General features: G+C 36.8%; 1 protein-coding gene across 2 annotated transcripts in view; it reads left to right on the top strand.

The window, feature by feature from the left end:
• Window positions 1–7,480: 7,480 nt before the first annotated feature.
• RB195_003984 (uncharacterized protein) overlaps window positions 7,481–16,112 on the top strand; it is a gene marked incomplete at both ends in the record, with an annotated part of 88,850 nt that continues 80,218 nt past the window's right edge. The window contains 8 exons of one of the 2 annotated variants that reach the window (XM_064201885.1): window positions 9,175–9,182; window positions 9,715–9,784; window positions 10,573–10,647; window positions 10,718–10,790; window positions 10,933–11,033; window positions 11,189–11,418; window positions 15,100–15,153; window positions 15,209–15,330. In XM_064201885.1, coding sequence (XP_064057767.1) covers window positions 9,175–9,182; window positions 9,715–9,784; window positions 10,573–10,647; window positions 10,718–10,790; window positions 10,933–11,033; window positions 11,189–11,418; window positions 15,100–15,153; window positions 15,209–15,330 — 733 coding nt within the window. Of the gene's footprint in view, window positions 7,618–9,174; window positions 9,183–9,714; window positions 9,785–10,572; window positions 10,648–10,717; window positions 10,791–10,907; window positions 11,034–11,188; window positions 11,419–15,099; window positions 15,154–15,208; window positions 15,331–16,112 lie in introns of those variants that run through there. The other variant, XM_064201883.1, reaches the window with a different exon arrangement.

Here is a 16,112-nt window from a genome sequence, read left to right as displayed (position 1 = left end):
ATAATAGAAGAATTTTATGCATATATCGAATTAAACTGAGTATTTTATTTGAATATATTCAAAATAACAAACAATGCATGCGTAAATGTACTATTTATGTGATGTCTATTTGTATTAGATTCAAATGCCCATCAGATTCAATTTAAAAATTTGAAATCGATTTCTTTCCACTATGTACCTAATGGAGCAATTTTTAATAAGGATAAAAAATCTGTCAGAGTGCATTTAGAGAGGAAGAGGTGTAAACTGTAGAGGAAATAAATTGATAGGATGTCACATAGATTGTACATGTGGTAGATTTTTCAATTTGATATCAATCAATCGATTGAGAATTACGGAGCGCGTTGTTGTGTTTTGTTGAAAAAAGAATGAATGTGCCAGAAACCATGTTAGCATGGCAAGTTTTATTCATATGTTGTATTTATTGTAGAATGGAAGGACGGTGACTGTGTTTATAGTCTTATTTATAGTATTCTCATATTTACATAAATGGAGCACCCATTATATTTTGTTCACATCAGTTTTATGGGATACTGAGCGAAATTTTTCTTAGTTGCCTATTTAGATCGATTATTCTTGAAAATAAACATGCCAATTCTCCCTAAATGTCAAAAACTCGTCGCCAGACTTATATTTCTAACAGATTTGTGAGTCTCGAAGTTGTCCAAAAATTAATCATTTTTCATATCCCTACGACTCCGTGAGTGTCCAAAAAAAACCTCGGAAAAATTGTTGACAACAGTTGAGTGGATTTCTGGGGAAATTTCTAAGAAGTTTCGTTAAGCTTAAAAGTTTCGATCCCACTTTAATGAATTACCGTAGGTCTTTTTTTCTGGAAATCCCAATATGCAGCTTTAGCCACATATCGTATCATATCGTATATTTCATTTAATTTATTTTAAGCAAATGACTCGTGTTGTGAACGTTCTCAGTATAACATTCCTAACTACACAATCAGCACATAATGGGCATGAAGTCAACGAGAAAAAAGTGAAAAAGTAGAGTAAAAAAATTGTGAAGGGTTAAGGATAAAGAGCAGACATCCGTCTTCCACGATCTATCAGTTCTCCTTCTAATTCAGGAGATTGTACCGCATAAAGTGGCACTTTTAGTTCCTAACTTTTTCTAACTGCGCTATCTTGGATTTTTTCAACATTTTTTTCAGCATCATGCTATTTTTAAAGAGATGATATTGTATGCCTCCTTACCTAAATTCTTTTTTATTTTTCTCTCTTTTCGATACCTACATAATTTTACACCAATCAAAAATTATTTCATTTTCAAACTTACACTCCTAGGAAGAAATAAAAAGCTTACGAGTTGTTGATACGTTAGGCGCAATTTTTTTCTTTTTTGGGCTAATATTTCAGGAAGAAAAAGTACCGAAAAACTACTAAGCACATTGTAAAAAAAAAAGGCAGAGAAATGTAATAAATTTCTCCTCACATTGACGTTGGTGAAGGGTGTGTTTGATTTATTGGTTCGTGATTAGCAAGAGAAAAAAAAACGAAACTAGTTTCAATTCGGTACAGCAGTAATGTAGGTGTCGGAAAAATTAGTTTGACATGGTCAATGTAGCTTAAAAGCCCTCCAAAACATTAAAAAAAAACTATTCCTAAGGAGAATTATTCTCTTCTTAGGAACTTTTACTGTGTACCATGTATGTAGAAAAAAAAGCCGAAAGTTAGCCTGGATAACGATTATCTTGTTTATTCGACTTATTGATGACTTTTGTGACTTATTTATCCTATCTTTATTTATCTTATGATTATCTCCTTAATCTATCTCCTAAGCGTTACCTCATAGGGACCGAAATTTAAGGATTTACGCTAAAGATTTATTTTATGAAGATGGACAGAGAGAGAAGATGAAATCCAATGAGAGAAGAGGTGTAAAATCGTCGAAACATTCTGTGAGGTAGTTTATTTGACAGGAGTAAAGTGAGGAATCACTTCGGAACCGGAAAAAGAGGTGAGAACAGTCGACGCGCAACGATATCGTGGCGGCCAACGACGACGATGGCTGTTTTCCGTTTCGCCGCTGATGAAGAACCGCGATGGCCGGCGGTTTTTGTCGAGCATAAATGACATGACAGCAAGGCTCAGTGGCAACGATGATTCATTCATGTTTTTCTTAGAACACTTTCGTTTCTCATTTTCTTTCCAGAAAGTTTTCGTCAGCAACATTTTCTGGTGTGCTGAAGATACTGAAATTTAGTGAACAATAGCACAGTCATGAGAAGCATTCATCATTCCGCGTTTCTAGAAATTTCAATTTATTGTCATGGTTGTTTTCTGTTTTCCTCAGAAGCTGTTCATTCCAGTCTGATTCATAGAAAATCAACGTTTATGAGTATGTAGCGATGTTGATCTTGGTGTTATGATACGGTAGCACATAATTCCTCTCAATTTCTCAAGAACCTGTTTTAAAACGTCGTCTATTTGTATTTGATGGTTCTTCTCAGGAAATATTTCTCAATTCAACTCAAACCAGATCCATTCTCATAATAATGTTCCATGTTATGATACGTTCATACTTATTTCACGAAAATATTTATAAAGTTCTATTCTGATGCGCACCTCAGGAGGACATAAGGGTGAGAATAGAAAACGAAAAATAAACAAGAAAGAAAATGAAACAAGAAAAAGATAAAAAGGACATAAATCCTCCGTTCCAGAAGTGTATTCGCTTGTTAGAGGAGGAGCTTGCTCGAATTTGAATTGTTGATCTAAAACAAATAATCATCATCTTTTTGTAGCAGATGCTGAGAAAATAAAATTTTGCTTTTTAAAAGCAGCTGTTGCATCACATGGCACATTTTTTGTGTTATATGGTCCTTTGCAACCTACACGACGTCCATGACCTAGCCACAGGTGACATGGTTATTTGTGACATCTCGTAGACGTCCATGAACTTCTTGTAGCTCGCCGATTTTCTAAAACGACACGTAGTTTATCAGAAAATAAATTCGGTCGAGCTCACTGTCTTACCGTAACGCGTCCAGTAATTACGCGTCTATTATAATGTGTACTGTGAGGACTGCCGAAATGCAATCTCCTCGACGAATACGAGAGCTGGTATGGCTACCAGTAGCCCCCTATCATGCATCCAAGGAACCTGATAATCTAATGCAGTAGTTCTCTTACATACCTACTTACTTACTAAGTATCTAAGTAAGTAATTAATAATAATAAATTAAATTAAAATGAATAACTCTTAAGTTCTTTCAACTGCTTTTAATTAGTTTTATTGATTTTATTTAAACTGATTCCTAATTAGCTACTTATGTGATAGATCCTGACGACCTCGTCTCACCGTAACCCATCTCTTCCGGCCGTCAATTATAATGTTTACTGTGTGAATCGCGGAGTCACACTTTTATACTCGGCGAATATGACCTAACCAGAGCTGATTTTTCTATCAGTTGCGTTTCTGAAGCGTCTATGAACTTGCTGTAGTCCGTTTTGTTAAGGTCTTACAGGATTGTGTGGAGAAGGTTATACAAGAAAGAAAGGAAGTCATATTTTCCACTAATGTATCATACAAAAAACAAAAAAGACAAAATATAGAGTTCATACAAAAAGAACTGTAGTTTCCTGATTCAAGTGTAATGGAATAAGACACAGCGAAGCAAAAAAAATGTAGAGCTTTTTTGCCTCTTCTAGGATGAAAGATCATAGGGAAAATAAAGAAGAGCTAAAATAGAAATAAAATTTATTAATTAATCAATTAATTAAAGAAGAAGAGTAAAGTGTGAAGCTGCCGTGATGATATACTTGCCAGCTATAGAGAAATAAATATTTGCCCTGTAAAGGGTCGGGTGTGGTGTAGCGGTTAGAGGTTTCGCTTCCTGCACGATCGATCAGAGGTTCGAATCTGCCCTAGTGCTCACCAAGCCTTTCATCCCTCCGGATTCGATAAATTGGTACCAGGCCTGTCCAGGGGGATAAAAACACGGACTCGACACATCGGCTAGCCACTGCAAGTCATTGTATGGGCCAGTTACACGTTCGTAAACCTCAAACAATTCAGAATTGAAGCGAACGTGGGGGCGCATCCCAAGCGGATTGATTGAAGCCAGACACTTTATTCTTTTTAACTTTTATAAATATGTTAGAGGTAAACAGGGGCTATTTACGTGGACTAGAAGCAAGTAACAGATATTCCAAATGAATCAGAAATTAGACGAAGCTATTCCTAAAAGAAATAAAGATAAAACAAAAAAAAGATCACCAATAGGATATAAGGAGAAAGAATACAGTAGAACGGTAGTAAAGTACTTAGTCTAAAGCATTACGTCTTAGGTAGTCTAACGTAGCCCAGGAAGCAAAGTAGAGTTCGTGGACTAGTGGCTTATGCATTAACTAAAATAAGTTTCGCACATTTAGAACAGTAAGGATGTGAAAAACCATATTCGGAGTAAGTGATCAAATTGCAAACCAAACATCCTAACTAGATTCAAGGAATGCTACCTTCTTTTTAGTTTTAGGTATTTTTTATAATTTACATTACATTGTGATTAGTATTTCACGTTATATTATATATCTATATTAATTACATTATATTTTACAATATTATGCTAATTTTCTTAGTATACTCGTGCATTATTGCAACTGACTTTGCTTTAATGCTAAGACGTTGACAATTGTGACCACTTTATTTTTCGTGAGGTATGAGATCAGTGCGTTATTTTTGATCTCTTAGAAAACTACCACCCATGGCTCCGTTGTCTCCATTGACACATTTTTATGTCTGTTCATTTTTTTCTCGGTTTCAGTGGTTTTTTTTTCAATCTTTTTTTCATAACATTTTTGGATAGAACCAAGGAAGTAATTATCTATTATTCCGTGGGTTCAGGTGCGTAGTCCTTCCGTGAGTCGAAAGATCGTCAATAAGTTACCAGAAAAACTGAGATTTTTCTCCTATACATATATAACATAATTTAAAAAAATGAAAAAGCTACTAATGAAAAGTGTTGACCGAGTGTTTTGTATCCAGATGTCCAGGTGCGTAGGATCCATCCGTTAAGCGAAAGATCGTCAATAGGTTACCAGAAAAACTTTTCTTTTGCTATAACTGGAAGATGGAACCAAGATTGTTTACGCCATTTTATTTCCACTAATGTTTCGGCGTAGTAGCTATCTTCAGGTCCTGTGGAAAGTCAAGGACATGTGCATTGCATCCTCCGAATCACCTCTTTAGGACAAAAATTACCATTCAATTAGAGAGTAGATCGAATATTGGATCGAAGAATTGCAAAACCGTAATATTACCTCCCGTTGTAGCCACACGGTCGAGGGTTTGAATCCGCCCTAGTGCTAACCAAGCCTTTCATCCCTCCGGGGTCGATAAATTGGTACCAGACTTGTCTGGGAGGATAAAAACACTGACTTGATCATCGGCTGGCCCCCGCAAGTCATTGTATAGGCCAACACGCGTTTCAAAACTTAACCTCATCGATTACGAATTCCAGTAAAACGCGTTGGCGCATCCCAAGTGGAATGATACGCCAGCGACTTTATCATTTATATTTTTAATATTACCTCAGTTGTCAAGTGGTTGTGATGCTAGAAGAATGCAGTAGAATTGTTCCGGCACTAACAAGGAACAGTGATAGCTCCCTCTGATCTTCGTCTAATCCCGTAGGTCAAAATCCGCAACAGTCGTGGTACAAGGCCTGCTCGTTGGCGATGGAGATACACACTTTCTTTCTATTTTTCTTCCTTTTTCACAGTTTTACATTTCTAACATAGGAACTTTTCAGAACAAATAGTAATACGATTCTTTTTCTATATCCAACTTGATCCTTCATAATCGGGATTCAAAACGAGTCCTTCACTTGGTTTGTATTCGACCATCATTGACCACACATCGATTTGTAGCGATGGTGAATTGCCACTAATCTGGCAAATGTTCTGCAATTTTCAACAACGTGTGAGCTGTGTTGTAAAAATCTTTTTGTATGATCCAATGAACAATTGTTTACATCACTGATTACCGCATTGTATTTGTTGGGCACAAATCGATAAAATGCGGGTGGAGTTGTAAAATTCCGAATTGTCTGTGTTTTCTCAAAATTTTCATGCTATTATGACTATCATATATCCTTCTCATAAAAGAATATTCAAATTCTGCAGAAGCAAAATAGCATTTCTCGCATTCCATGCACTGGCTCACTTCCTACATTTTGATGATATTTCCAAAGTAACTTTTCATTACTCAAGAGTTCCAATAAACTGGAACGAGTAAGTGAATCATCTTATTATATGTTTTGTCTGTTATCCATATTGACGCAAATCCTCGCTGGCATAAAAGGAAGTGAAGAATGGTATTGTTGGATTTCCATAATAAATGGTTCCTCCAAGGTGGTGACACATGCAACTAACTGCTGTTCATCAGCTTCAGCAAGAGATAATCACTCATTAATCACTCGAACAAGATTTTCTAGACGAAGAACTTTTGTGCTTCCTTTCATTCAGAGTTTTCCTGACTAAAAGAGAAACAGGAACGCAGCTGAATCTGTAGTGCGCTTCATAACGGAAACTTTTGATATAACACGAACACTGGGTACATTAACCAAAACTGGGACTCGCGGAAGGTCCACAAAAGATTCTATTTTTTCTACCTTACATACCTGATAATATGACCAGAGCGGTACGGAGCTGTCTACGAAAAGCGGATCTACAAAACAACGTGCGAGTTGTGGAAATACCAGCAGCAGTATACAACGTTGGAACGGCATAAATGGATGTTATGTATAGTGCTAAAGGAATTTACTACCTGTAGAAGTGCTAGGATTATCCTGTTACACTTACGTGAGTGAGGCTATTCAGAATTCTATCTCAGGCGAACGACCAAAAATTACGGACGTACCCGGTCTTCCCAGAGAAAGTAGAATAAGTTCAGCTGGCTAATGACAATTGTTGGGCAAGAATGGTGAGTGACTGAATTGTCCCGTGATGCCCTTCGTTCAAGCAGAAGCCATTGAGCCACTCTTGCAGGATGGAAGTATTACTGGCCCTCACGACCAAATTCATGACCGATTTCTGAGAAACGAGTAGCAACGACAGACTCATATTCGATCATTCGTTCCTGTGCATCTAATGAAATCCTAAGAACTGCCTGCATCCCCTGTGCTCTCGTTGTTCGTCGATTTACTCGAGCTGGCACAAATACTTATAGTAATGCATTTGCCCCAATCGCAAAGGTTGTTCAGCGGCTTCTCTTCACGCAAGGGACCCGAAGAAAATCATATAATTCTTTGAAGAACTTAGTGAAGAGTTCTTGCGATCCTGTCGGCAGTTTTCCTGCAGTACGTTTGATATCGTGCCGCATCCGGTCGCTCACAGCTCTGGCCCAGCAATTGTGGTTAAACGAATGACGTGTCAATTTGCCTAATCTTATTTTCCTCGACATATACGGCAAAGTCTCTGATTTTTGATATTTGACTAAGGAGTGAACTTTGAATACCCTATTTCACATGCGTAAAGCGAGATACCAACAGCATCACCCTTACAATTCACGTTCTATCGCATTGATCGCATTTTCTTCCTGTTTGCGAAGTGCCCAGGTTTCTGAAGCGTATTTCAACCCAGAAGGAATGGTGGTGCTGAGCATGTGAGCACGGAACCGGATGTTCTTGGTATTCATAAGCACAACCTCGATCCTTAAGATATAAGAAATAGGAAAAAAATCGTTTCAGTTCGCATATCTCTCTAATTAGGAACACCTATTGTTTTCTGTTGGACAGTTCATTCCTTATACATATCTAGTCTCTAAGAATACACCTTAGTAATGTGGGTGTTTATTGTTAGGAGAGTGATTTAAGTGCTCGAAGCCTCTATAGTTAGCTTTTTTGGACTTCGAGGTCGCTCTCGACCCTCCTCACCGAGGCCATCTTATCAGTGCGCTTCGCGCCGAGGCATCTCTACGAAAATTCGTACGCCTAGTAAATGTCAAAAATCAACGAACAACAGCTGCAGTGTGAACACCAGCTTTATGTTCAACACCATTTGAAGTGGGTCGTAGCGAGAACCTTTCTGGCTGTTGATGGCATGATGCGAAGAACAGTTGAGTGGTGTCTCGTCACTGTCATTCAAGCACCGTCTGCACCACCCTTGGTGGATATCGAGTACGCCGATGATGTAAAAGCATTCGCTTCTAATAGCGCAAACGTTACAGCATGTTGTTAACCTTGTATCGAAATTAGCTGCATGCTACGGACTATGTCTTCGCCCTGATAAACGCAAATAGATATGGGTCTCCTCGAGACCCTTAACGGGAATCAGGGTGTACGGACAACCTATCGAGCTCGTGTATGAGTTCTGTTGTTTGAGCTGTGTGTCCAAAAATGTTCGCAGCCACGAGAGAAATATTCAGCAAAAAATGCGCTAAAGCCGCTCATTGACCAAGTGCCTGTGTACCATCACCTGTGACGAAAATTCGCTTATAAAATAGGACGAATGGGTAGTCTCTATGTGAACTCTAGCTAGAAGATCGAACAAGACGTGTAGATATGTTGAAGGATATGTTGAAGGACGATCAGATATGTTGAAGGACGACAAACCCCTGCGAAAATAGCCGCGTTAAGCTGTAATACCCGGCCGCCGATTAAGTCAAGTAAGTCATCACCTTAGTGTTTTCTTAACTTGAAGAAGACGCTTTTCTCGGTACAGTAGTCTCCATTGCACCAACCTTATCGATCAAGACCCAATACTTTTCAGTTTGATAAAGATTTAGCTTATCCTCACAGCACACACAGTGAGATGACTCAATCTGACATGCGCATCGCTGTCGAAACGCTGTTTCCAGCCATTATTTGTGGCTCAATCAAAACCAACTGGAATGGATGTTTTGCTCGGATTTTAGGGTTTTCATTATCATCGAATGTATAATATAGGGATGACTCATTTGAACTTATAAAAATGTGAATAACGTTTCGCAATGCGTTGATAGTTCCAACTGAACACGGCGCCTCTACTTTTGCAGATTCTTTATTTATTTTGGTGACGGTTCCTCTAGATATAACAATATAGGAATGATTCTTTTGCAGGCTATAACCAAAGTAGGCAAAATTTATAAAGGACCTTTGCCGTGACTTTTTACCTGAGCACCATCAACAGCTTTGTCTGTGCTACTCCAACTCGTGACTACAACTGCTTTGTTTTCACAACAATGTGTAGGTACGAGTAAAAATCATCAGTTTCCCTTGTTTTCATCATTTTATTTGTGAGCACTGTTTTATTTACTATTATTTCTTGTTTTATTTGTTATTTTTTGGATCTATTTGTTTCTAATCAATCGATTTCGCGCCGTAAAATTCAGAAAACTAGACTGGATCTATTTTTTTCGCATTTTAGACAAAAACACTTTTAGCTCTATGGCTTGAGTTTAAAATTTTTTATAGTTTACCAGTAACTCTTCTAACTCTTCGTCGAATTAGGTGGCAGAGTTCAATAGTCTTTTTTATAGTTCAGTTTTTTTAATAGTTGATTTACCTGAGTCGTAATGCCACACGAATTGGCATCAGTGGATTTCATATTCTTCAATCCATAGGATACAATGATAAAATGGCTATATTTTTCTAGCCGAAACTTTTTTGTATTTTTCTTTCTCCTTTTTCCCGTTCTCGGCAGTTTTTCTCTTTCTCAGCTAGAAAGATAAATAAGTTAAATGTATCCTTAACTTCTTTGAAAGCAAAACTTTTCTTTTCAGAATCTATATTTTGCCGATTTCGGTATTTGTGATTCGCGTTGCAGCGTTCTCTCCATTTTTTCAAGGAACGGTAAGACATATTTTACTGCACTATGGGGTTTTGATCATTGCTCTAAAAGCACAACAGCATTTCCCTCGAAATCTCCAGAGAATCCCGTAGAAATAATGTCATTGTAGCAAAAATTATGCTAATTTTCTTTACTGGCGGTCGTAACCGTACTGCCTTCCTGGTAGCCGATCAAGAAGAAAACAACAACAAAAAAATCAAGAAACTCAGTCAGCTCTAGGCACCAATTATTAATTAGGCACCAGTTCTGTTATCGTTTTCCTATTCGTAAAAATACGACATCTTCACGTTAGTCATCCCTGTCAAAATTTTCATTCGATTCACTTGAGCCTTCAGGGCATACGGTACTATACTGTACGATGAGGATGTAGATCATTACTGGTTAAAGGGACCTAGTCTTATGAGAGCACAAAGCGATGGGGACCACTAAGAAACTGTTTTGCAACTAATGCATTCATACGTAAGCAGAATCGTGCATCACCACACTTAAATCTCAGGTTGATTAGAAATTTCTGGGCCCTATTTTCAGAAATCTGGAAAGTTTGAAGTTTTTCAAATTTCCTTCCTCTTGAAATATGGACGAATTTTTGAGATTCGGGTATGAAATGTACAGTTTTCCGGTCTCTGGATAATTTTCGCGGACAACATAAGATTTGAGTGTATGGGATTTCCGTGAATAAGAACATTTTGCAAGAGAATCCCTCCGTTAAGGAATTGTGTCCTGAAATACTCTCTTTACCATTGTTGATGGTTTGCGGCTGTGCTTTCCTATCTCCTAAGTTTATTTTTAGGGTTTTATCCCTCCACTCCCGTTCTTTCAAAGAATACCATGGGAAGGGATAGTTCAAATGAGGACAATAATAAGTGTACGTTACAATATTTAGCTTAATTGGTGCCAGAAAAGGTAAATAGAGCTAAAAAAAAAGTCTTTTCAAGGATCATAGCCTCACCCATGGAAACTACGATGCAGCTTTGGAAAGATGGGCAGAGGAGTATGGACTCACGGGAAGTTTAAAGCTATAGAAGAACTTCCAGATACACTATTTATTCCGTTATTTTGTGTTTTCAAAATCATTCAATAATAAACTCCTAAAATTGTTTGCACTTATCCTATTTGTCATTCCAGAATGAATACAACAATTATAAGGAAGAGATAGAAAGTCAGAAGAGAAGAGCTGAGGAAGAGCTTGACGCTGCCTTAACAGCTATTCCTTTATTCATCCAACTTATTCGACAGGCTGAAAATGATCCGGTACAGGCTAATCTTTATTTATTTATTTATTATTGTATTTTATTTTTTAATTATTACTATTGTATTTTATTTATTTATTATTATTTTGTTTTTTTATTTATTATTGACATTTATTAATAATTAGTTGCATAAAAACATTAAATTGACGATTACAGAACCTCACCTGGGATCAAGTAGCCGAGAGGAAATTTAAACTCTTTTCAAATCTGTTGCCACAGCAAGCTGAAGTCGTTAAATTCATGATTTCTCTATTCGCACCCCCTTACGCTAAAGCCTCTTCTCAAAGAATGTCATCGAATTTTGGCCATGGAGGACAATTTGGATCCAATGGGATTGGACCGTTTGTGCCAGTTCCCTTTGGGCAGGCCCCTTACGGGCAAGGATTGTATGGACCTAAAACTTACGGTGTATTTGGCTGATACGATAATAAAGAGTAAACTAAACGACTGTTAATGTTGCAGGAGTCAAAATATTAGACCTAGGATGGAGTAACCGTATGAGGTCAGAAACATCGAAATTTTCCTCCTACACATCTATAACATAATAAGAAAATGGAAAAACTACTAATGAAAAATGTTGACCGAGTGTTTTGTACGAATTGGATCATTCTAAAAATCATCTGCTTTCTTATCTCGGAGGCAACATACACAGAAGTGCATGCATCTGATATCTCCTTAGGATTCACCGCTAAATCTTATGGATTCGAGGAGTTTGACGTACATATGTTAGGTGAATATCCCTAAAGGTCCTTGGAATCAATAGATTACATGCACGTGAACTTATCACGTGATTATCTATTGAATGATACAATAATATTGTAATTTATTTACATTTAATGAGTATTTTTCACAGTCTATTCAAACAAATATAATAAATATCCTTTTCAGATCCAGAGAACTCTGCTCAGCTGAGTCTGACGGCAGTAGAGTTAATAATAATAAATCTATTTACTGAGTTCATGGGTGTTTCAACTGAGATTACTCCTTCTCTATTTTATATTTTCTCTATTTTTTATTTATTTTTTTCTTCTCTCTTTTTCTGTAATTCACGAAGGTATACGGTAGCAACAATAGGGCTTTGAAAATTTTACGGTAGTGATCAATGCACTTTTTAAGATTTATTTTAATAACTTTGAGTCCAAAATATTAGTTTAAAAAAAGGAAATCCATTGAATTACGACAGCAGCATTAAGAAAACAACGGGTTTGAGGCCAGTAGAAGAATTGAGTAGTTTTCTTCCAGGAAATTGAAAGAGTGCGTAAGAGTACAGAAGCAGTGACATCAAAAGGATGAAGGGTCTAGGAAATAGAAAGGAGAGGGAACTTGTCGTTCCTTTCGGGACCTCATTCTGCCGAAGCAACAGCGGGTTTGACGTCTCCCAAAACAAAAACTGTTGACTTCTTCCATTGACGTCAAACTCGCTGTTTAGGCGTTCATCGGGTCTCAGCTCAGCCCTCAGAGCTTCTGATCCCAGGGAATTGAAGTCCTTAGGGAAAGATGGAACGCTGTGATTAGAAATTTATGATGAATACATCGACGGATAATCTTCTATGTATGATTAAGAAAGTAGAAAATTGTAAAAAGTATTCATGTGTGGAAAAAAGTATTCAACCTATTAGAACACTTCATTTTCCAGAAACGTTTCTAGGAACGGCGCCCACTTTGTGCTTCCCTAAACTCTTAATCTCCCGGTTCGCCACGTTTAGTGCGCCTAATCTGTTGCGATAAAGAACTTTACGGTCTATTTACGGCTTCTTTTCCTATTCCACGTAAGATCGCACCTATTTTAAAGAACTTTTTTATAAAACTTATAGAATTTTTTATAGAACTTTTATAGAACTTCCTGATCCTACTCAGATCATCCATGCGCTCGCACGTATTGCTTGTCGTATAGCTCATTATTTATTTTAATCGGCTGATCTACTTCTTAGCATACATAGATTAAAAAAAGTCATAAAATAAATTTGTTTGCTTATAAATTGCCGGATTCGCCATTTCGGGTATGATTAGGAGGACTTAGCATATTAAATTTGAGAAAGTGGACCAATCATCATTAGGTTGGAACTTCTAAAGGTTCAAAACAAGAGGGACCCTTACTTTCCCATAACCCAGAATATATGTATGGGACCCGCTGTTTAGGTGTTCATATGGGTACCACCTTAGCATGGAGCTTCTGCTTCCAGGGAATTGTAGTCCTTACAGAAAGATGGAACGCAGTGATGATCTTCTATGTATGACTAACAAAGTAGAAAATTACAGCAGTGGTTACAATCCATTTCAAGATATCCCAACACTAAAACTCTCTAGTAGTTCTTTTAAAAAAAAGTGAGCGACAAAACTCAAATCCAGGGGCGAATCCTTCAAATCTACTTATCAATTCAAGCAAATTACCCTCCTATGTATCGCACGTTATTTTCAGTTCCTGAAGTGCATCCAAGGAGGCAGTAGAAAAAACATACCAACCTAAAAATAAACCATAGGAAGATTTTATAAGAGTAACGTTAATCCTTTTCATTCATAAGGACAGTGAATCAAATAACACCACGTTATTCAAGTGTTTTAAGGCGATTTGAAATAATTCGTAAGAGAGAGGAGATGGAAATCAAAGCATTACGGATGAGGTCGCTGAAAATTCCCAATCGGTGCCAATTAAGACATTTGAATCAGTTTTCATCGCATAGAACTGCTGACGGGTATCTTCCAGTTGACGAATCCAGCAACTTTAGAGCCATTCTTGCAAAATTTACTAAATTTCGGAAGATGTGCATCACCTTACACACACTCATCTCCGCTTATAGAACATTCCAGAAGTAACTAAATTTTAAACCATCACGACAAGGTAAGATGGATTTTAAATACTGTAGGAACGGCATAGATAGGACATGGCTTTTCTAAAGTTTTGCTTCGACTTTTCCAATATTTTCGGAAAGGTCGTCGAGAAATGACTTAAGTTGTTTCGAAATTGAGGATTTCTCTTGAAACCGCTGAATCTTCCGCTTTCCTCTTCCAACATGCATGATTTCTATTAAAATCTTCAAGAATGATATCAGGGAGATCAAACCGAACTATCCCATCGACGATAAGAACAAATAAGCCTTCAGGTTACTAGATTATCACCTAAGGCGAAGAGGAATTACGCATAATGCGCTATCCATGAATATTTCGTTGGCAAAGCAGCGTAGAATTTTAGTTTTTAAAATTTCAAAGAATAAATCTGACAAGCGTAAAAGAAATCACTGTCTTCTGCAAAGAAATGTTTTATACTTCTGGAAAATCTGAAAAACCGAAAAAAATTTTGGCATATATCTAAATCTAAGGATTTTTGGATGCGAAGACCTGCATGCAGCACTACAAATCCGTTCTTAGATCATAACTTGTGGAAGCTACGCGAATCTGCTTTTTTACATCTTTTAATATGTATTCGATAGTTATCCAGGAGCCAAAAATATCGATCGTCAGAGAAAGCCAAAAATATCAATCCTCTCTGCGCCCTCGTTGAATACCTCAGATTTCTATGCGCTGTAAAATATGCGGTTGATCCTGATTGTGCCTGTCCGAACCGTAAAAAAAGTAAAATCGTGGAAAAATACAAAAAAAAAACACATAAATACAAAAAACTTAAACATTAACATAAAAATGAATACATATACACATAACAATACGTACATAGTGTAAAAATTTTAAATAAAAAATATCATACAATAATAAAGGGAAGAATATGTTGAAAATAACAAATATGGATAAAATAAACAATAAAGTAAGAAAATGGATGATAATTCTTCTCAATATGATATATATATATATATATATATATATATATATATATATATATTCTCTTCCATGTTTTGATTACAAGGTAAATCCAAGTGAAAAAAAATGCGAAAAAATTCCACATATACAATCCTACATATTCATCTATTATATTCCTATCATATATTTTATGGCATTTCATTATATTATCATATACATAATTGTACTTATCATATTTCCCATTGTTCTTACATTCTTCTTCGTCTTTCACTCAGCTCTAAGGCGTCATTATTTATTAAAAGGGATAAGTCTTTAAGTGATCCAGGCGGATTGATACAGTTAGAAGGAGGAGGAGCCTACGTCATTAGGAGGTGTAACTTTTTATCATTTTCATCCGAAAATCTTCTTAAGCGTTTACAGATTCAGATACCCTGCTCCTGCTATTGTACCGTCAGCCATGGTTATGTCGTCTCATTTCCTCTTGGACTCCGAGAACTCAGCCGCATCCAGAGAACAACTTGGAGATGTTGTTTTTCGACTAGCTACAGGTACGTCGACATTTCAAGACACTAAAATCAATTTTTCAGGAAATTTTTCCGTGGAAATTTTCCATCTTTAAGAATTATATGTTACATTTCAGGAAACACTTTTAGGAACATTTACGTGCCAGAAAAAATTCCGCTTCTAAAATTTAATGTGGAACGTTTTTTGGTGAAATTTTTCTCGTCTGCCGTGCTCCTCATAGTTCTTAATTTTTATTATTTAATATTAATATATAATACATTATTTTAATTTTTTTCTTTCTTTACTTTTTGAAATCATTCAATGATCCAGAAACAAAGTTTCGAAATCATGTTAACGTCAACGTCATTTCAGCGATTTTATTGAACATATACTTAATATTTGCATTTATTATATTACTTTTATAGTTCGAATGTTCTTTTGTCTTGAAACCTCGGCATATTCTGTCTGTGTTTTGATATAGTGTGCCTACGAGGTTTTTTAGATGGAACCTTTATTTGCCTGACGTTTCGGCTTTTTCGCCGTCTTCAGAGGCCTAAATAGAGGATGATTGGAACAATGCTACGTTTATCCCGTCAAGTGCCACACCACCCTGGGTCAGTGTTTCGATAATCGTTCAGGGTAGTGAAAACAGAAACCTATCTACATTGAAAATGGTCTTACGTTTTGCTCCACCGGATGTGGCGCGGCTGGTTGCACGCACTTGTCACTCAGTGTACCAGCGAATGAGTATTACTGCGTGTAGATCTCCAGCGACGACATAGATTATTTGATCTACACACAGAATATCAGGCGGTTATAGGTCACA

Source organism: Necator americanus, chromosome IV, assembly GCF_031761385.1.
Source record: "Necator americanus strain Aroian chromosome IV, whole genome shotgun sequence".
Lineage (NCBI taxonomy): Eukaryota > Metazoa > Nematoda > Chromadorea > Rhabditida > Ancylostomatidae > Necator > Necator americanus.
This window is presented reverse-complemented; position numbering and strand designations above follow the sequence as displayed.